The sequence below is a fragment of the Loxodonta africana genome, chromosome 18 (genome assembly GCF_030014295.1).
Source record: "Loxodonta africana isolate mLoxAfr1 chromosome 18, mLoxAfr1.hap2, whole genome shotgun sequence".
NCBI classification, from domain to species: domain Eukaryota; kingdom Metazoa; phylum Chordata; class Mammalia; order Proboscidea; family Elephantidae; genus Loxodonta; species Loxodonta africana.
The window spans coordinates 40,066,020-40,085,029 of NC_087359.1; the positions used below are offsets into that span (position 1 = coordinate 40,066,020).

The 19,010-nt window shown below is 56.1% G+C and overlaps 1 protein-coding gene across 1 annotated transcript in view; it reads left to right on the forward strand.

The window, feature by feature from the left end:
• The first annotated feature begins 1,792 nt into the window (after positions 1–1,792).
• The window catches only part of CACNA1G (calcium voltage-gated channel subunit alpha1 G), a 69,615-nt gene continuing 52,397 nt past the window's right edge, over positions 1,793–19,010 (forward strand). Inside the window, exons 1-7 of the mRNA XM_064271231.1 lie at positions 1,793–2,034; positions 9,280–9,669; positions 10,766–10,863; positions 13,269–13,428; positions 13,950–14,250; positions 14,428–14,520; positions 16,839–17,622. Of these exons, the coding sequence (XP_064127301.1) occupies positions 1,793–2,034; positions 9,280–9,669; positions 10,766–10,863; positions 13,269–13,428; positions 13,950–14,250; positions 14,428–14,520; positions 16,839–17,622 (2,068 nt within the window). The remainder of the gene's footprint in view (positions 2,035–9,279; positions 9,670–10,765; positions 10,864–13,268; positions 13,429–13,949; positions 14,251–14,427; positions 14,521–16,838; positions 17,623–19,010) is intronic.

The following is a 19,010-nucleotide window of genomic DNA, read 5'->3' on the forward strand; positions in this document are numbered from 1 at the left end:
CACACTGGGACTGGAGAGGGCGAACCTGAGGCACGGAGTGGGGTGCGGGTGGGAGTTGTGCAAGTTAAGAGTCTTTAAGGCCAAGTTCTGTGCTTCTACCCCCTCCCACACATCGCGGCTCCCACAGGACCCTTTGCACTGGCCTCGCTCCGCCCTACAGCTGCTTCTCAGCATTCGGGTTCTATGCTCCGGCGCGACCTGTCCGAGGCCCCGTGTTCAAGCGCAAAGCCCCCTCGTGGGGTCTACGCCCTAAAGGCCCCTAGACGCAGAGGGAATGAAGCCCAGGGGTGTCAAGGTGAGGTCAGGGCCAGCGCATTAGGGTTAGAAGGTCAGGGTCAAAGTCGCAGAAGCGGACCTAGGAGCAGGTTCTACAAGTAGAGGGGGTCGGTGGAGGCCACGCCCAGACCAAGCCTACCCTGGCCTTTCCCTGGCTCCGCCTCCTTCCAAGGCCCGCTCCCTCCAGCCTGAAGCCACACCCCCGGGACGCCCTGCTCCATTACTCCTCCCCGAGTCCCGCTCCCAGGCTCTCTTCCAGGGTGGTCGATTAACCAGGTGGAGACCCGGGATTTCGCTCTGGCACCCTGCTCACACACCTCACCCCTGGGCCGCCCACCTCCGGGCAGACCCAGAACTGAGAGCCATCCTCCGGCTGCGGTCAATTCGGAGGTTGTGGACAAAGGATGCACGAGGGCCAGCAGCCCTGCTCCGGGGCCCCGCGCCGAATCCTTTGATTCTGAGGGTTACTTCCAGGGGAGTCCCAGAGACCCCAGCTGCCAATAGGAAAGTGGGTTCGGTCTGGGAAGCCGTCTGATTGGCTCCGGTCTTCAGGAGCGGACCTTGAGGCAAGAGGAGGGGAGAGAGGCGGTCCTGGGTTTTGGGGTGGGAATCGGATTCCAGCTGTGGTTCTCTCCCTCGGCGTCCCCGCCCGCACTGCCACTGCTGCGGGCCAATGGACGTGCGACTCGGGGCTGGCGGCGCGCCGCCATTGGCTGAGAGGCTGGCTGGGGAGAGGCGGGGCCGAGGCTTGAAGTTGGAGTGAGGGATCCAGCTGTGGTGTGCGCCGGGCTCCTCGCCGCCGCTTTCGCTCGCTCGCTCCGCGGCTCGGCCCGAGGAGGCAGTGGCGCCGGCGACAGCCACGGCAGCAGCAGCTACCGCGGCGGCTGCGGCGGCGGCATCTCCGCCTCCACCCCCGCCCGGGAAGGCCCTCCACCGTCTCCCCGCCCCTCCCGGACCGTGAGCCGGCCGCGGGGCGGAGGAAGGAGCCGCCCCCCACCCCTTCCAAACCCACCCCCAAAGAGAGCCCTCCTCCCCTCCCCCCGCCGCCGCTGGCGCGGAGCCGGGGCGATGCTGACCCCTTAGATCCCGCTCCAGCTGCGCCGCGGGAAGAGGGGGAGCCCCTCCCCCGACCCCCGCCCTCCGCTGGGTGTCCCCCTTTCTCTCCCCCTCTTGGGGCCGCTTCGCCGAAGGTGGCACCGAATCCGGCGGCAGGAGCCTGGGCGCGAAGCGAGGAAGGCGGAACAAAGTGAGGGGTAGCCGGCCAGCTGGCCCAGGGGGCCCAGGGGAAGAGGGACTTTCGCCGGGCGGGGCTCCCCTGCGGCCCGGCGCCCCGCGGGCAGCATGCCCCTGCGGGCAGGGGGAGCTGGGCTGAACTGGCCCTCCCGGGGCCTCAGCCTGCGCCCTAGAGCCCCCCAGATGAGCCCTCGCCGTGCCCCCCCGGTTGCGTGAGGACACCTCCTCTGAGGGGCGCCGCTCGCCCCTCTCCGGCCCGCCCGGGGCCCCAGCTGGCCAGAGGATGGACGAGGAGGAGGATGGAGCGGGCGCCGAGGAGTCGGGACAGCCCCGGAGCTTCATGCGGCTCAACGACCTGTCAGGGGCCGGGGGCCGGCCGGGGCCGGGGTCGGCGGAGAAGGACCCCGGCAGCGCGGACTCCGAGGCGGAGGGGCTGCCGTACCCGGCGCTGGCCCCGGTGGTTTTCTTCTACTTGAGCCAGGACAGCCGCCCGCGGAGCTGGTGTCTCCGCACCGTCTGTAACCCATATCCTTCGGGGCACAACGGTTGGCTGGGGGGCCCGGAGGGGGGCGGGCCGCGCCGCCGAGGGGACCGAACGCCAGGTGAGTCGGAGAAGTGAGCCTGGAGGGCGAGGAGACTAGAGGGGGGCTGCTGAGGAGGGGAGGGGTCCGGGGACCCGAGCAGGTCAATCCGGTACTCCCGGCGAGCCCCACCTCCGTACACACACCTCAGCCCTCCTTGGCGGTGGGGTGGGATCGACGCCAGGAAAGGAGAGGAGACGTGCCCCGCTGGTTAGCAGCTGGATGCTCTCCAGATGTGGGCAGGGGAGGGTCATCATCCTCCAGATGTGGGGAGCTTCGGGCGCCTGGGAGCTCTATTCCGCCCGCCCGCCGGCTAGCGAGCTGGGTTTGGTTTCCGAGTTTGGGGGGTGGGTGAGGAGGAAGCTGCGGGGATGGGGGAGGGGGGACCGCAGTCTCCTGGGTTTCCCTCCTGCCCCCGCCCCAAAGTTTGCGGCGGATTCTGGGGTCCAATCCGCCCCACCTGATACTCCAGGCTGAGGTTTTTACTGACCCAGGGGGAGAGGTTGGGGGGCGGGGACCAGGTCCTATCCACCCCCCCCCACCCCCCGCGGGTTGGAGGAACAACAAGGAGATTCCGGCCGCGGCTGATGTCAGGGGCGCAGAATGAGAACAAGATGTGGAGGGAGCTAGCGGTCTTCCCTCAGAGACCGCGTGGAGCCCCTTTCAGTTGAGTCCCAATGCCCAGCGTCCCCCCCCTTCACCCCATTCTTTATTCCATGCGGGGTGCAGAAGGTTGGGTTTGGGAGTTTTGTAAGCTGGGTTTTGTCTTGTGGAGGGAAAGACCGTGGTCAAAGCTCTGGAGAGGGGGGATGGGATTAAGCAAGCCCAAATTACTTCTCCCCTTTCACAGAGTGCTCCCCTCTGCTCTCAGGGCCGGTGCGGTGGCGTAGACTTCCCAAAGTATTTGGGGGGACAGTGCTTCTGTGAGCGGGTGTCTAAAACACACTAGGGCCAATGCGTTTGGCGGCTGCAAGCCCCACATTCCAGGGAGATGAATTTAGCACTGCGCCCCTGCCCGCCCAATCTGGAGCTGTAGGGGAGACCCCAGCCCCTCCCCCGGCACCCCCAGGCCCCTCCCTCTCCGCCCCTCGCACAAAGCGTTGCTTGACAAATGCCCGGCTCCTGGCTCCCGGGCGGGTCCCGCCACCAGCGGAACGCGGGGGGTGGGGGGGCGGGGCGGGGGCAGGTGCGCTGCCTTCCCAGGTCTTGACAGCTTTCCTGGCTCCTTCCTCCCAGCTCAGAGGCTCTTTGGGACCCAGGGTGAGTCCCTCTTGTAGCCCCTTGGGTCCCAGGTGGGACTCTGCTTTGGGGAAGGGGGAAAGCTTGATGCCGTCCTCACTCTCGGCAGCTCTGCTGCTTCTAGTGCGCAGAGCAGGTCTGTGAGCTCGCCCCCCCATCCTTGCCACTCGGCGGGTCTTTGAGAAGCTCCCCTCACTATATCCTCTCCCCACCTCCTGCCCATTCTTCCTTTCTCTCTGAGCTGCAGAAAGAGAGAAGTGAGGGCCTTGGAGGTCCGCAGACCTGCCAGATGGGCACATCTTATATTCTGGGCTCCCCTCTGAGCCCTTTCTCCACGGCAGAGATGGAAATGGGGAATGAGCGTCCCTCCTAAGAATGGGCTCTGAGAATTCTTCCTCTCTGACCCAACCACCTACTGTCTCCTTGAGTAAGAAAAGGAATCCACCCTCTTCCCCTCCTCCCAGGGGCCCCAGGGGAGGCAGAGAGGCCCCTTTCCCTCTTCCTTTTCATCCCTCCCCCAAAACAAACCTCTTGGCTAGAATCTCTCCCCACCTGCCCTATCTCCAGGTGCTAATGGAGAATCTGGGGGTAGGGGTCTTTCTAGAGGGGTTCTGGAGGGGGCAAGTGGAGAGGGCTGCAATGAGAGAAGAGAGGTGGGAGCCCAGAGCTAATCTTGGGGGTGGGGGAGCTGGCTTACCTATGGGGGGCAGTAGTCTGGGGCTGGGGCATCAGCATCAGCAGGTCAGGATGAGCAGCCAAGCCTGGGTTGACTGAGGATGGCTTCAGAACAATTTCATGGCAAGGGAAGTGCCTAAGCTGTGCCTCCACCCCCCCACCCCACTTCCATCCTACCTGAGTTCCAAGGGAAACCTGTATTGTCACCGTGTCAGAGGCTCTGAATCGACTCTTGGGCCTCAGTCTTTCCCTTTCTCTGTTTGGTATCTGTGAAGCCTTCCTGGGCTCCACAAGGTTCCTCTCGTTATATTGGAGCCTGAGGGACATAAGGACACCCCCCCCCCCACCATTACATAGTCTTGAAAGCTAGTGGTGCTCTTGTTGGTGGGTTCTTCAGTCTTCTCTGCTCCTCCTCTCTTAGCCTCTTTAAAAGACCAGGTTTCCTAGAGAAAAGATCTAGACCCAGGTAGGAATTGTTGTGTGTGTGAGTGTGTATGTGTGTGTTGTTGGGGGGGCAGCAAAAGGGAGAGGGTCTTAGAAGAGCATACTTTGGAATTGGGGAGACCAATTGTGCTCATGGGCAGTCAGCTCAGGGTCGGAAATGTCCCCAGTTCCTTGCAGGTTATAGGGGAGTCTGTGTTGGACCTTCTAGTCTGTGTTTCTTCAAGTGTGAGGGAGTGTGTTTCCTCTCCTGGGAAGGAGATCCTGAGCATTCCCTCTCCGGCTGTTGTGTCACATCTGGAAGTTTGTGTAGGAGTTTCTCCAAGCTCAGAGCCCAGCACAGCTTTTTCTCATTTGGAAATCACAGGCTGGCATTTGGGATGCCGAGAGGAGGAGTGGGAGGGGGGCCAGAGGAGGAGAGGGGAGCCTGCCAGGAGTGGGGGGGAGAAGGGGGAGGCCTAAATGGCAGGAGCCCTAATGGCTTCCAGAAGCAAATGTGAGTGGTGCTTGTGCGTCACTGTGCGTGTCTGAGTGTGTGTGTCTAGAGGGGAGAGGGCACCAGGAATTTCAGGAGCTTTCCGTGCCACTGTCCCAGTGCCCTAAGTCTGCCCGTTTCTCTCACCTAGGGAGAAATCTCCATTTTATTTCTCAAAGGAAATTGGGCGGGGGGGGGGGCACGTGCTCCCTGTCTTCTCCCCAATTCCTCCTATTTTCAAACCCAAGGCTCTTCACAGGGGGTTCTGGGGAGAAGGGATGGGGAAATGGACAGAATGCTGGGGGAACAGAGCACCTCTTGGCACCCTTTCTGACCCAGGGATGCTTCTGGGTCATATACACATTCCCGCCCACCCACTCTACTCTACCACACTGTTGGGGGACTCCCCATCACCCCTAGTGCCAGTTGGAGCCATTCCTGGGATTACCCCCCCCACATAGCCCCTGTCACCCCTCGCCTGCTCCCGCTGCAGCTCTCACCCCACCCTGCCTGCCTCAGCCAGGATGGCGACAGACACAACTGCTCACACACACAGACATGCACACACACGCACACACACACAGTCACAGACGTTTGAATCAGATTTCTGGCCTATTTCCCCTTCCAAAGATTCCAGCGGCCGTCTCTCTTGTGTCTCTGTGTCTCACGTCTTTGTCTCTGGGTGGGGCCCGCTGCCTTTCTGCAGGCTTCAGTTTTCGGTTCAGCTGGAAACCTCTCTCGCCACACACCCACACACTGGACCGTAGTGGGCGGGGGAAACCACAGGGAAGCAGGCTCGTGGGGGGGAGGCGGGGGGGGGGGGGGGGGGCTTGGCCGGGGGAATCCCCCTTTCAGCCTTGTGCTGGGGAGCCTCTATATCCCACCCTACCCTTGGGATTGCCGAATCTGATAGATACCACCCTGTCCCTGGGTTGGCTTAGAGAAGAACCTGCCCACCCCACCTTCCCAACCCTTACTAGGAGACCAGGATTCCTGGGTCCAGGCCCATTTCCCCCTTAGCGTTCCTGGGTTTCAGATTTCGAGGCTCCTACTGGGGAATGGGGAAGCTGGAGGGCCTTCTCTCCTCAGTTCATGCCTGGAGCCCCTGTGCCCCTGGAGTTACCCCAGCCCTCCTTCCTCCTCTCCCTGCCTCCCTCACTCTTACAGGGCTGGTAGGCAAGGGCTCTAGGTAGAACTCATCAGAGAGGGCTCAGTTGTGGAGACAACATGCTCTAGTTCTCTCTCCCAGGAGGGAAAAAGGAGGAGGGATGGAAATGAGTTCCTCTCCCTGCCATTTCTTTTTTCTCTGTTTTTGATGGTGGGTTGTGAGAAGAAAGATCCTCCCCTCTCCTGTCCCCCCTCCCCCTTTGGGATCCACTCCAGCCTGGGCAGTTGCCATAGCAACAGTAGACATGTGACTGCACAGGTCTCTTATAGTCACTATGGCAACCAGTGTCCCCCATTCCCTTGGTTGTTGTAGAGATTTGTCACATGGTTTCCCCCAACCTGATAACTTGTGGGTCTCCCCACTTCCCCTTCCCAGCATGAGGATAAGACAGCAGCCTGAGTAAGGGGATTTCTTGTGTGAGGGGGTCCCTTTAATTACCATGGCAACCAATCCACACCACCTGGTGACACATCCTCCCGTTGTCATGGCAACAGAGGAACATCACACAGTGACATACGGCCATGTTCCCAGGGAAACGAGCTCCACCCTGAGAAAGGTGAAAGATCCCTCACCCCTCTTTAATGAGAATTCATTATTCCTCGATTCAGGTTGTCTTAAATATTCCTGTGCCTTGGTCTCTTCCCTTTCCATTTGTATGTACCTGTAGTCAAAGGAGAGATGTAGAGAGGAGGCAGGATGTACCTGGGAGTAAGTTGAATTGCCAAAGGGCTGCTTGAGAAGGGGCTTCTAGGGTTAAGAGCTGGGGGTGAGGTTATCTGGAGGCAGACTCTGGCCGTAAGAAGCCTCTGTCTGAGCATGTGTGAGGTGAGAACAAAAGGTAGGATGGCTCCTTGATGGTGTCACTGCTGCCTTTTCCTCCCCTCCACCGTGGTTACAATCAATTGATCATTATCAAGGCAAACGAGGCAGAACATGAATGGGGAGACACGTCTGACCTCCAGGCAGGGACATTCATTCGCTCACTCCTTCTTCCCATGTATTGATCCTCTGCTGCATGCCAGGCACTGTTGTAAGCTCTGTAGAGAATATGACGATGTATCAGAGTGCCACTGCCTTCCAGGAGCCCACAGCCCAGCAGGGCAGGTGAGACAAGTCCACAGGTAACTTGTAACATGATGGAATCACTGCCATTGGAGGGATCCAAACAGGTGTCCTGGAAGGTGCTCTGGCAGCCTCTCTTCCCAAGAGAACTCCCCGCCCTCCCTCACATGGGAGCATCTCCTACCGGCCCCTTCCAAATCCCCTTCGCCTGCAAGGAGAAGAAGGGGCTAGCTTGGGAAAGCAGCCCAGTTCTTGAGGGTAATCATGCCCTTTCCTTTCCAGATGATGACTCCAAGGGAGCTCCCTCCCTGACCCCTTTTTTCCAGGTGACCCCTGGCTGACCCCTTTCTGGGGAGAGATCCACTGGACTCTGGTTCCACTCAGGAAAATAGCTCCATGGAAACACAGCACTCATTTTATTTCCCCCTTCCATCCTCTTACCCCCCAAAACCTAGACAGTTTTTCTTTTAACTCTTACTTTTATAATGGGGCAGAGGTGAGGGAAACCGCGGTGCCTTGGGACTTCTCAAGTAGCAGAGAGAGGTGGTAGGGTGTCAGAGGGAAGAGGACCTGCAAGAGAGGAGCCGGTAGGAGGATACTGAGGGGACTGAGGGAGCCGTGGGCCTTTGGTGTGGGAGTGCAGTCTGGGATTCAGGACAGAGCTGGGGTATGCCTGGAACCAGCTGGGAGGAAGGTCCTTGGGTCTCGGGCATTCCTGCTGCTCCCTCATGCCTGGCCAAAGCCTTCTTGTTCCAGGAGTGAGGTTGAGACAGGAAGATTGATCATATACTCTGGGCCCTCTTCCACCCGCATCGAGTTTGGCTTGGTGGATCTCACCTTGGGCTGCATGATACCCACCCCCTTCCATTCCCTAGGCCTTTTCCTTTCCCCAGTCCCCATCTCAGCTAGTCTATTTCTAGCCTCTCTGCTCTCCCCCACCCCTCTCATAACCCAGATATTTTCCTTGAGAAAAATGAGATGCTTGGTCACTTGTCTGTGAATCTGTTGCCTAGAACCTTCTAAGGTCCAGAGTCATTTTATACAAGCTTCTGCTGATGAGCTGGAAACAAGTCCCTCGATAGAATCCACTATATGGAAAGACCCAGGGTCTAGAAGGAACCGCTCATTGCTGCAGAAAGGAGTCTGGTTTAGCCAGTCTGGGCTAGGATCTTGCTGGAAGCCACAAGGTGTGGTGGTGGCCTGGCTGGTGTGTGGGGGTACTGTCCACTCTGTGTGGGCTGGGGACTTGTGCCTAGCACAGTGTCTGGCACATAGGGAGTCCTCATTTTTGAAATGTGTGAATGTGTCTAGAAACAGTCCGAGGCCATGACCCTGAGGTTTGGATGGTTTTGAGAGATGGGTGCTGGTGGGAGAAGAGACAACCTTGGATTCCAGAGCTGGATCTGAAGGGGACTGCAGCTGTAGACCATCTTGCTTTTTGGTGCCTGCCTCTGTCTGTCCATCTGGCGCTAGGAGAGTCACATCAGGCCTTCCTGCATGTCTGAGCAGCCATGGTGTGCAGAGGAAAGCACTTCACGTTAGGAGCTGAGAAACCTCACTCTCGTCCTGGCTTCTAAGGTGACCTTCAGCACATAACTTGCTCTCTGGGCCTCAGTTTCTTTGAGTTCTGAGAAATAGAATTATCTACCCCGGATAATTCGTGGGGCTGTTGTGAGCCTTCAATGTGGCATTGTGTGAAGGTGCTTGGTAAACTGTAAGGCAGGCATAATACAACTTTAGGTTTGTGTAACACATTCACATACATTATCTCATTTGCTTCTCACATCTTCCCTGCGAGGTAGGGAGAAGAGAATTCAGATTCAGCAGCAAACTCTTGGTGTCTGGCATTTCCATAAGCATGATCGATTTTTTTCCTTCAAGTGGCTTGTGTAAATAGTCAGGGTATTTGTGGCTTCTCCTACTTTACAGAAGAGGAAGCTGGGTACAGAGAGGTGAGATGACCGATAGGCCTGGACCTGGGGACTGGTCTGATGTGTGTAGGCCAGGGTCCCTCATCAACCTGCCAGTCGACTTAGGTGGGATTAGGAGGTCAACAGGCCGGAGGGTGAGGGTGGAGAAATGCGTTCAGCTCCAGCCCTGGCTAGCTGTTTCCTTGACTGCTCTGGTACCTGGTTTGAGCGCATCAGCATGTTGGTCATCCTGCTCAACTGTGTGACCCTGGGCATGTTCCGGCCATGTGAGGACATTGCCTGTGACTCTCAGCGCTGCCGGATCCTGCAGGTGTGGGGCAGGGAGGGGGAGCGAGCTCCTGATCCTAACACCCCTGGCTCCTTCTCTACAGGGGGCCCTGGCTCCACTCGTGGGGGTTGGGGGATGTTCCCCCACCCCCTTCTCAGTTTCAGCAGCCTCCTGTCCCCACATCAGGCCTTTGATGACTTCATCTTTGCCTTCTTCGCCGTGGAGATGGTGGTGAAGATGGTGGCCTTGGGTATCTTCGGGAAAAAGTGTTACCTGGGAGACACTTGGAACCGGCTTGACTTTTTCATCGTCATTGCCGGGTGAGGGCCTGGGCTGGGAAGGGATAGCAATGAGTCAGATCAGTCCCTTCCCCTGGGCCAGGGTTCTAGAATCTTCACTTCGCCCAAGCCCAATCACAGCTCCTGATTTCTCCCTAGCTACACTTTTTTTTTTTTTTAACACACTAAGGGGAGTCCTGAGGAGTGCAAATGATTAACACACTTAGCTGTTAACTGAAAGGTTGGAGGTTCAAGTCTATCCAGAGACTACTAGAAAGAAAGGCTTGGTGCTCTACTTCCAAAAAATCAGCCATTGAAAACCCTGTGGAGCACAGTTCTACTCTGACACACATGAGGTTGCCATGAGTTGAAATTAGCACGGGGTGCCCACGAAGGGCCTGAAGTTGTCCTGCCTGAAATGCGCTTGTCTGTACAGTACGTTCTTGGCTTAAGAACACCTGACTTACAGACAACTCGTACTTAAGAATAGACTGTCATAAAGCCTATTATATTAAAAATTTGAGTTAAATACAGTGGTTCATAATAACGGGAGTATTAACCTTGAACTGTGATTTTTTTTCCTATCTAGTTTTAAGAACTATTTCTTCAATTTTTTTTACAGTACTTGTTTTTATACTTACACACGTACACACAGATTCTCTGTGTTCAGTACAGTACCGTATATGGTTACTTTTATTATTACTGTATTATTATGCATGGCATGATTACGTTTAAGATGTTTTAGTGTGTTTGAAAGTGTTTCTTAAGTGCTTTATGTGCATAGAAAGGTAAAATACATACTATGTACTAAGACAAATATTTGACTGATGCTAAATAAGAACCATATGTATCTGTTGCGGCTTACCTACAAATTCGACTTAAAGACAGTTAGGAGTGGATCTGGTTTGTAACCTGGGGGGCTGCATGTACTCTGAATTCCATGGTCCCTTCGTTCACACCCTCCTCCTTGTTCTCTGAGGAGAAGTCAGTCCTTGGCTTGGGGACGTCCCCAGACAGAGAGACCCAACCTCCAGGGTCCCTTGTGGAGGAAGGGGTGGAGTCAGAGGTTGTGCTGCTGTTCCCACACCCTGCTTCCTCACTGACCTCTTTTGGCCTCCCTTTGGGCCCCTCCCTGCAGGATGCTGGAGTATTCCCTGGATCTGCAGAATGTCAGCTTCTCAGCTGTCAGGACAGTCCGTGTGCTTCGACCGCTCAGGGCCATTAACCGGGTGCCCAGTGAGTGACCCCTCAGCCCTTAGCCCCTAGACAGAGAGCCCCAAGAGGAAATGTGGAAATCTCAGATCCCAGTCCTACCACCACGTCCTCACCTGACCAGGCACAGGCCTGGTCGAGGCTGGCACTTTGCCAGCACTCTGAGGCAGTCCTGAGAAGGACTCAGCAGGGAGGCTGGGGCCACTGAAGCCAGACAGCCCCTGGCGCTGGCACCGTAAGGGTTAACTGAGAAGACCTTCCTCCTGGTTTGGAGTCAGAGTCTCAGAAATGTCTCAGATGCCCCTTTGCCTAAAGCTAGGTGACCAGTTGCCCCAGTGGAATACAGGTGGGGTGGGCACAGGGTGGGAGAGGTGAGCAGGCTAGCAGAGGGGAGGCAGTGTGCTGGTGGCGGTTCCAGCCAGAGCAGCCTGGCACTCAGTCTGGGTCTCATGGATGAAACCCCACTGGCCACACTGAACATGACTGCTCTCAAGACAAGGCCACTCCACGCCTCACCCTCCCTGCCATGTCCCTTTCCTCCTCCCCACCCCCTCCAGCCCATTGCAGCAACTGCGGGGACCATTATCTAAATTAAACCGCATAGGTTTTCTGAGCCAGCAAGGCTTTGGCAGCTCTAGCTCCCCCTCCATCCTGCCCCCCCACCCTTGCTCGGGCCCCCTTGCAACTCCCCAACCTACGCAAGCTGCAGATGGTCCCTGCTGCGGTCCCGACAGTGGGGGTGGGGCTATGTTTCTGGGGCTCTGTGCCTGGATGGAACAGCAGCCCCCTTTGCTGGGTATGTGTGTGTGTGTGTGTGTGTGTGTGTGTGTGTGTGGTGCAGGCCCCTTCTGGGCATGTGGTGTGTGTGTGTGTGTGTGTGTGTGTGTGTGTGGTGTGTGAGGTGCGGGCCCCCTCTGGGTATGTGGGGTGTGTGTGTGTGTGTGTGTGTGTGTGTGTGGTGTGAGGTGGAGGTCCCCTCTGGGTATGTGGTGTGAGGTGCAGGCCCCCTCTAGGTGTGGGGGGTGTGTGTGTGTGTGTGTCGTGTGAGGTGCAGGCCCCCTCTGGGTATGTGGAGTGTGTGTGTGTGTGTGCTTGTGTGGTGTGTGAGGTTCAGGCCCCCTCTAGGTGTGGTGTGTATGTGGTGTGTGAAGTGCAGGCCCCCTCTGGGTGGACAGAGCTGTGGCATCGGGTGTGTGGGTGTTAACAGGAGCTCCAGACCAGGGGTGGGGGATATGCCTTCACCTCCTCTCCCGCCCCAGGTGATGGCTGGCAGATTTATAGGTCTCTGTCTAACCACTGGTGTAATTCCCTTAATGCAAACCCTGAGGAATTGATCTCAGTTGGAGCACAGAGGAGCTGAGGGGGATGGGGCAGGAGGAGGGGTAGAGGGACTGAGAAGGCGGGCTGGAAGGCTGCTGCAGTCACCCAGAGGGTTAATTAGCTGCTTCTTAGAAGTTTTTTTCCCTGGGCAGGGGGCTATAGGTGGCATCTGGGGGTCGAAACGTCATTAGAGGTCTGTCTGCTTGACAAGGGCTTGGTGGTCTGGGGACTGCTTCAGACCAAGTGGGCTGGTTGCGTCCTAGACTTGCTGAGGGGAGGGAGGGAAGTGTCCCTGACAGGGCTGGTGGGGGATTTTTGCAGTGGCTTTCCCCGTGTGTATTTTGTATGTTGATGGACTCTAAGAAGGCAGCGATGTGTCTCTTCACGTCCTGCTTAAGGCACCTGGGGGTGGGGGGCGGGTTCAGAACCGAGGTGAACCACAGGGTATCTTGCACCTGCCTGCAGAGGAGCTGGCTCTCACAGTGAGATTCTGCCTGCCAGCCTCCCTCCTGGAGTTTTCTGCCTCAGTTTCCCCAGTGACCCCGAGGGTGACAGAAAGGTCAGATGACTGTGTCTGGTGAGAAAGAGGTAGTAGGGGAGTGTGTGTGTTTATGTGTGGTGTGTGTGTGTGTGTGTGTGTGTGTGTGTATGTGTGTGTGGTGTATGTGTGTGTGTTGGGAAGTAGATTGCGAAAGCAGAAAGCCTGGGTTTAAGTCCCGGCCCCCGCATTAGCAGCACTGTGACCTGGCTGGACGAATTATGTCTGTCCTCTGAGCCTCAGACTTCTCTGTAATTTGGGGGGTTATCACCCAAACTGATGATGTCGGGAGGCTTAGGTGGGATGCCTCGCACAAGAATGACCTAGAAACCACAGTTCCACTGACTCCTGGTTGGTGGTCCCTGGGAGTGCCGAGGGGGATAGTGGGTGGGGGCAGGCGCTGCTGGCATTGCCTGGGGAGTGAGAGGTGTTTGTTGGTCTCCCCTCCAGCTTGAGCCAAGCGGCCTCAGCCCCAGTCCCCGGTGGGCCCCTCTGGGAGCACTGCCAGGCTCCTGGCAGCCAGCCTAGCCTGGCCAGCCTGGCGGCCCCAGCGTGGCTTCTGCCTCCACAGGCATGCGTATCCTTGTCACTCTGCTGCTGGACACCCTGCCCATGCTAGGCAACGTCCTGCTGCTCTGCTTCTTCGTCTTCTTCATCTTTGGCATCGTTGGTGTCCAGCTCTGGGCTGGGCTGCTCCGTAACCGATGCTTCCTGCCTGAAAATTTCAGCCTGTGAGTGGTGAACAAGGAGGGCTGACCTGTTGACCTGGGAGTGATTGTGGGGCTGGGACCTCCCTTAGATCCCCCATTCCTGTTGCTATTGACAGCCAACCCCCCCCCAACACTGGTTCTCAAACTTGGCTACCCATTGGAATCACCTGGGGAGTCTTAAAACTTACTCATGCTGGGTCCCACCCCTGGGGATTCTGATTTAATTGGTCTGGGGTTCAGCCCGGGCATGGGAATTTTTTAAAGCTCCTCTAGTGATTCTCATGCGCAGCAGAGTTTGAAAACCACTATTCTAGGGCATGCCAGTCCAGTCCCCGACCCTGGAGTGTCGTGCTCAGTCTCTGCACGCCCAGTGCCCCCAGATCCATGCCCACAATTCCCTGTCCCAGCTCCACTCTTGGTTCTTCTGCCCTGTTCATCCTGCATGCCTCAACCCACTTAGCCAGCCCTCCTTTCCTGGGCCCTCGCCGTGGAGGACCCTGCTCCTCAACTCAACCTCATCCCTGTCCCCTCCCTGCCTGTAGCCCCCTGAGTGTGGACCTGGAGCGCTATTACCAGACGGACAATGAGGACGAAAGCCCCTTCATCTGCTCCCAGCCGCGTGAGAATGGCATGCGGTCCTGCCGGAGCGTGCCCACACTGCGTGGGGAGGGGGGCGGCGGCCCACCCTGTGGGCTGGACTACGATGCCTACAATAGCTCCAGCAACACCACCTGTGTCAACTGGAATCAATACTACACCAACTGCTCCGCGGGGGAGCACAACCCCTTCAAGGGCGCCATCAACTTTGACAACATCGGCTATGCCTGGATTGCCATCTTCCAGGTGGGGCAGCCTGGGCACCGGGAGATCAGGGCCACAAGGTTGCCCAGACGCATGTCCCAGGACACAGTCCAGCTTGGAGTGGTCCTTCTCAGGGGTGGGGTGGGGTCAGAATCCCTGGAGGAGACTTAGGAGGCTTAGAGGGGGCCGGGGTCAGTCTGCCACTCTGCCTCCTCCCAGGTCATCACGCTGGAGGGCTGGGTGGACATCATGTACTTTGTGATGGATGCTCATTCCTTCTACAACTTCATCTACTTCATCCTCCTCATTATCGTGAGTGACTCCTCAGGCCCTGGCGGGGGGAGGCATCCTGGGGAAACTGGTGAGGGAGTCCAGAGAGAGAAAGGGTTACTGGGTCTCAAGTTCTTAGCCTTCAGGACATGTTCCATCCATAGAGACACAGGCAGTGAGAGCAGCTGTCATGTAGTAAAAGGACACCAGATGAGGAGTCGAGGAAATCCAAGGTCAAGGCCTGGCCCTACCACTTAAACCACCATGTGACCTTGGACAAGCCATTCTGCACAAGGCCCTAGCCTCATCCCGCACCTCTGTAAAACAGGTGGTTTCTCAACCCAGGGCGATACCGCCTCCTCTATGGGACATTTAGAAATGGCAAAGGGTAGTTTTTGTTTTATCGGGTGAGCTCCATGGACACTTTGTTGGGCAGGGAGTGGGGAGAGGGATGCTAAACATCCTGAAACAACAATCCTGCAAACAAAGAATCGTCCGAGCCCAAATCCCGATCATTTAACGTTGAGAGACACTGCATGATCTCTGGTTCCTTCCAGCTCAGAAATTCCAGAACTTTATGAGGGAAGAAGACAGAGGCAAAAGTAACAATATTTAATAGTTTTAATCAGTTCCATTCATAGTTAATAATTTAATTGTTACCATTTATAGCTAATATTTATTGAGCACTTACTACACACCAACCCCTGCTTTCAGCACTTTTTTTTTAATTGTAGTGATATACACACAACAAAACGTTTCTAAGCACTTTTTATGTTCATATGATTCTCACCACCATCCTGAGGAAACTGACATTTCCTATGTACCTGACCCCACTATGTGCTTTGTATATGCTATCAATTAATGGCATCGGGCAAGGCTGGGTATCACTGCTGCCGGTATAATCCTCATAGGCCCCCTGTGAGGTGTGGGGTGTGGGGATTGTCATCCCCATCTCATAAATGAGAACTGTAAGCCTCAGAGAGGTTGGTCACTTGGCCAGGATCACACAGCAAGTGGCTAGAGCTGATAGTTTAACGCCAGGCTACTTGCCCCAAGTCCAGCTCCTTTTCCATGTCACCAAGAAGTCAACAGCTGAGCCAGACAGAGGTACGGATAGCGAGTGAAAGAGACTGAGATCTTCTCAGAACCTAGAACAAGCTCCAGAGAGAGGTGGAGACAGAATGAGGCAGCTCCTGGTGGAGCCAACCAAAGTGCCAAAGGGTAGGCCCTGAGAAGGAGCAAGTCCTCCAGGCCACCCCTGCATTTAAAACTTTCCCTGGTTCGGAAGAGTGGCCAGGCTTGCAACAAGCCTGGCTGAATTCTTGTCCCCACCCCAACCATCACCTCAAGGGGTGAGGCCATCTCTCAGGGATGCAGTGGTTTCTTACTCTCCGGCTCTCCCTGGGCTTGGGGGAGAGGGAGGGGAACAGACAGGGAGGTAAGGAGCCTAATTTCCACATTCCCACCCACCCCCCCGAAAAATCTTTCCAAACAGCTCCTTGGAATCACATTAACAAAGCTAATTATCATAATTACTAGGACATGATCTAGAAAAAATTCTGCTTTGTCACCATAAATATTCATTTCCTACGTTCTGGCTTGTTGTCCAAGCAGTGACCACCTACCTCAGAGCCCTGTGGAAGCTGAGGCATGGAGATGGGGACCAGGGGAATGTGGGCAAGTGAGAGCTGCAGCTTGGCTGGTACCTAAGCCCCTCCCCTGGCTGGGGGAGGGAAGGGGCACAGGGAAAAAGGATGTAGGTAAGGCCAATGGTCCCTGTAGTCAGATGAGGATTCTGCGGGGGGTTAAGTGTCTCACCCAAGGTTGTGCAGCTAGAATTGAGACTAGAAGCAGGAGTCTCGTGAAAAATGTTTTTGCCAAAAGACTCATTCCAATCTAAAGACCCCATGTCCCCAAGATGGCATTCATTTCCACAGCATTCCCTACTCCTGGAGGGAATTGGGGGGCGGTGCTCAGAGAGTCTCCAGGGATGGGCGTGTTTAGGGGCAGGGAGTTTGGGGCTATTCTTGCAAGACAGCCCCCTGATCAATAGCAACACCTTGGAATTACATAGTGCTTGGTTCACGTTCCTTAGCTTGGCTGTGCATCAGCTGAGTGATCTTCGGCAAATGTCTCAGCCTCTCTGAGCCTCGGTTTCCTTGCTGGTCAAACAGAGATTATAATAGTGACCCCTGAGATATAATATAATCCCTGAGGCTGTCCTGAGGATAAAATGAGATGATGCTTGGAAAATAATGAAGCCCAATGCCTGGCCCATAGGCAGTGCTCAGTACGTGGCAGTTGGCCTTGGGATTCATTTTTCTTCAGGACATCTCCTCTTCCTGTCCCCACCCCAACAGGTGGGCTCTTTCTTCATGATCAACCTGTGCCTGGTGGTGATTGCCACGCAGTTCTCAGAGACCAAGCAGCGGGAAAGCCAGCTAATGCGGGAGCAGCGGGTGCGCTTCCTGTCCAACGCCAGCACCCTGGCCAGCTTCTCGGAGCCAGGCAGCTGCTACGAGGAGCTACTCAAGTACCTGGTGTACATCCTCCGAAAAGCCGCCCGCAGGCTGGCCCAGGTCTCCCGGGCAGTGGGTGTGCGGGTGGGGCTGCTAAACAGCCCAGTGGCCCATGGGGGCCAGGAGTCCCTGCCCAGCGGCAGCTGCTCTCGCTCGCACCGCCGCCCGTCTGTCCACCACCTTGTGCATCATCACCACCACCATCACCATCACTACCACCTGGGCAACGGGACGCTGAGGGGTCCCCGGTCCAGCCCGGAGATCCAAGACAGGGAAGCCAATGCATCCCGCCGGCTCATGCTGCCACCGCCCTCAACACCTGCCCTCTCTGCGGGCCCTCCGGGGGGCACAGAGTCTGTGCACAGCTTCTACCATGCCGACTGCCACCTGGAGCCAGTCCGCTGCCAGGCGCCCCCTCCCAGGTCACCATCTGAGGCATCGGGCAGGACTGTGGGCAGCGGGAAGGTGTACCCCACTGTGCAAACCAGCTCTCCACCAGAGCTGCTGAAGGAGAAGGCGCTTGTTGAGGTGGCTCCTGCCTCCAGGCCCCCTACCCTCACCAGCCTCAACATCCCACCTGGGCCTTACAGCTCCATGCACAAGCTGCTAGAGACACAGAGCACGGGTGAGAACTCAGGGCAGGGGAGTGTTGGTTGTCCCTACCTGGGGGCCTGGTGCTATTCTAGAGCGGACTCGGGTCTGGAGTCAGTGGGACCAGGGCTCCCATGCCCCTTTTGTCACTCATGGCCTTGAGGCCTTCAACAAGTGACATTGCGTCCTTGAATCTGTTGCAATGGGAATAAGAATGGTGGCGCAGTGGTTAAGAGCTTGGCTGCTAAACGAAAGGTCAGCAGTTCGAATCCACTAGCCGTTCCTTGGAAACTCTATGGGGCAGTTCTACTCTGTTCCATAGGGTCACTATGAGTCAGAATTGACTCGACAGCAACAAGTTTGTTTATTTTTTTTAAATAATAATAGGAAGCGTTGTTGGCACAGTGCTTAAGCATTTGGCTGTTAACCAAAAGGTTGGTGGTTCAAACTCACCAGCTGCTTTATGGGAGAAAGATGTGACAGTCTGCTTCCGTAAAGATTTACAACCTTGGAAACACTATGGGGCAGTTCTACTCTGTCCTAGAGGGTCGCTATGAGTCGGAATGCCTCGATGGCAATGGTTTGGTTTTTGTTTTTAATAATAACTATTTTTTTTTTTATTATATTATGAAAGAGGCCTGGTGGTACACCAGTTAAGTGTTCAACTGCTAGCTGAAAAGTTGTCAGTTCAAATCCACCTAGTGGCTCCAGAGAAGAAAGACCTGGCTATCTGCTCTTGTAGAGATTACAGCCAAGAAAACCTTACAGGGCAGTTCTACTCTGCCACATGGGGTCGTGATGAGCTAAGCCGATTCAATGGCGCCTAGGAACAGCAATCATGTCATGACTACCTACTATGTGCTCTGCTCTGTGCTGTTTACAACGATATCTAACGGTTGTTGCCTGATAAGTATGTGCTTGTCACATGCTTTACAGGCAAGACCCCACTGAATCCAGTTGACAGCTTAGGTGGTGAGCTTTCTCAGTAACTTCATTGTACCAATGAGATAAAGGAGACTCGGAGAGGTTATATGACTTGCCCGAGGTCACGCTACTGGTGAGGGGTGGAGCTGGAATTTGGACTCAGCGGTCAATTCAAAGGTCCACACTTGATACTGTTTGCATTGAGGCTCAGAGGGAATGGTGTGTGACTGAGCCCAGTGCCAGGCTCCCCACAAAAGTTGTGCCTATAAATGTCGGTTTCATCCCTTCCCTACAGGCAGACCCAGGCCCCGAGCAGCAAGTCCTTGGGGGCTGCTAGTCTGTTGGGTGGAACCCCCGTGGCGAGTGAGAGGCTCATGGCCTGTGGCTGGCTCCCAGTCTGCTAGGGGTGGTAGGCCCTTCCCCTACAAATAGACTCACTGTAGCTGCTGTCCAGGCCTGTGCTTGAGGAAGTACAGACACATAGGGTACAGTGCGATG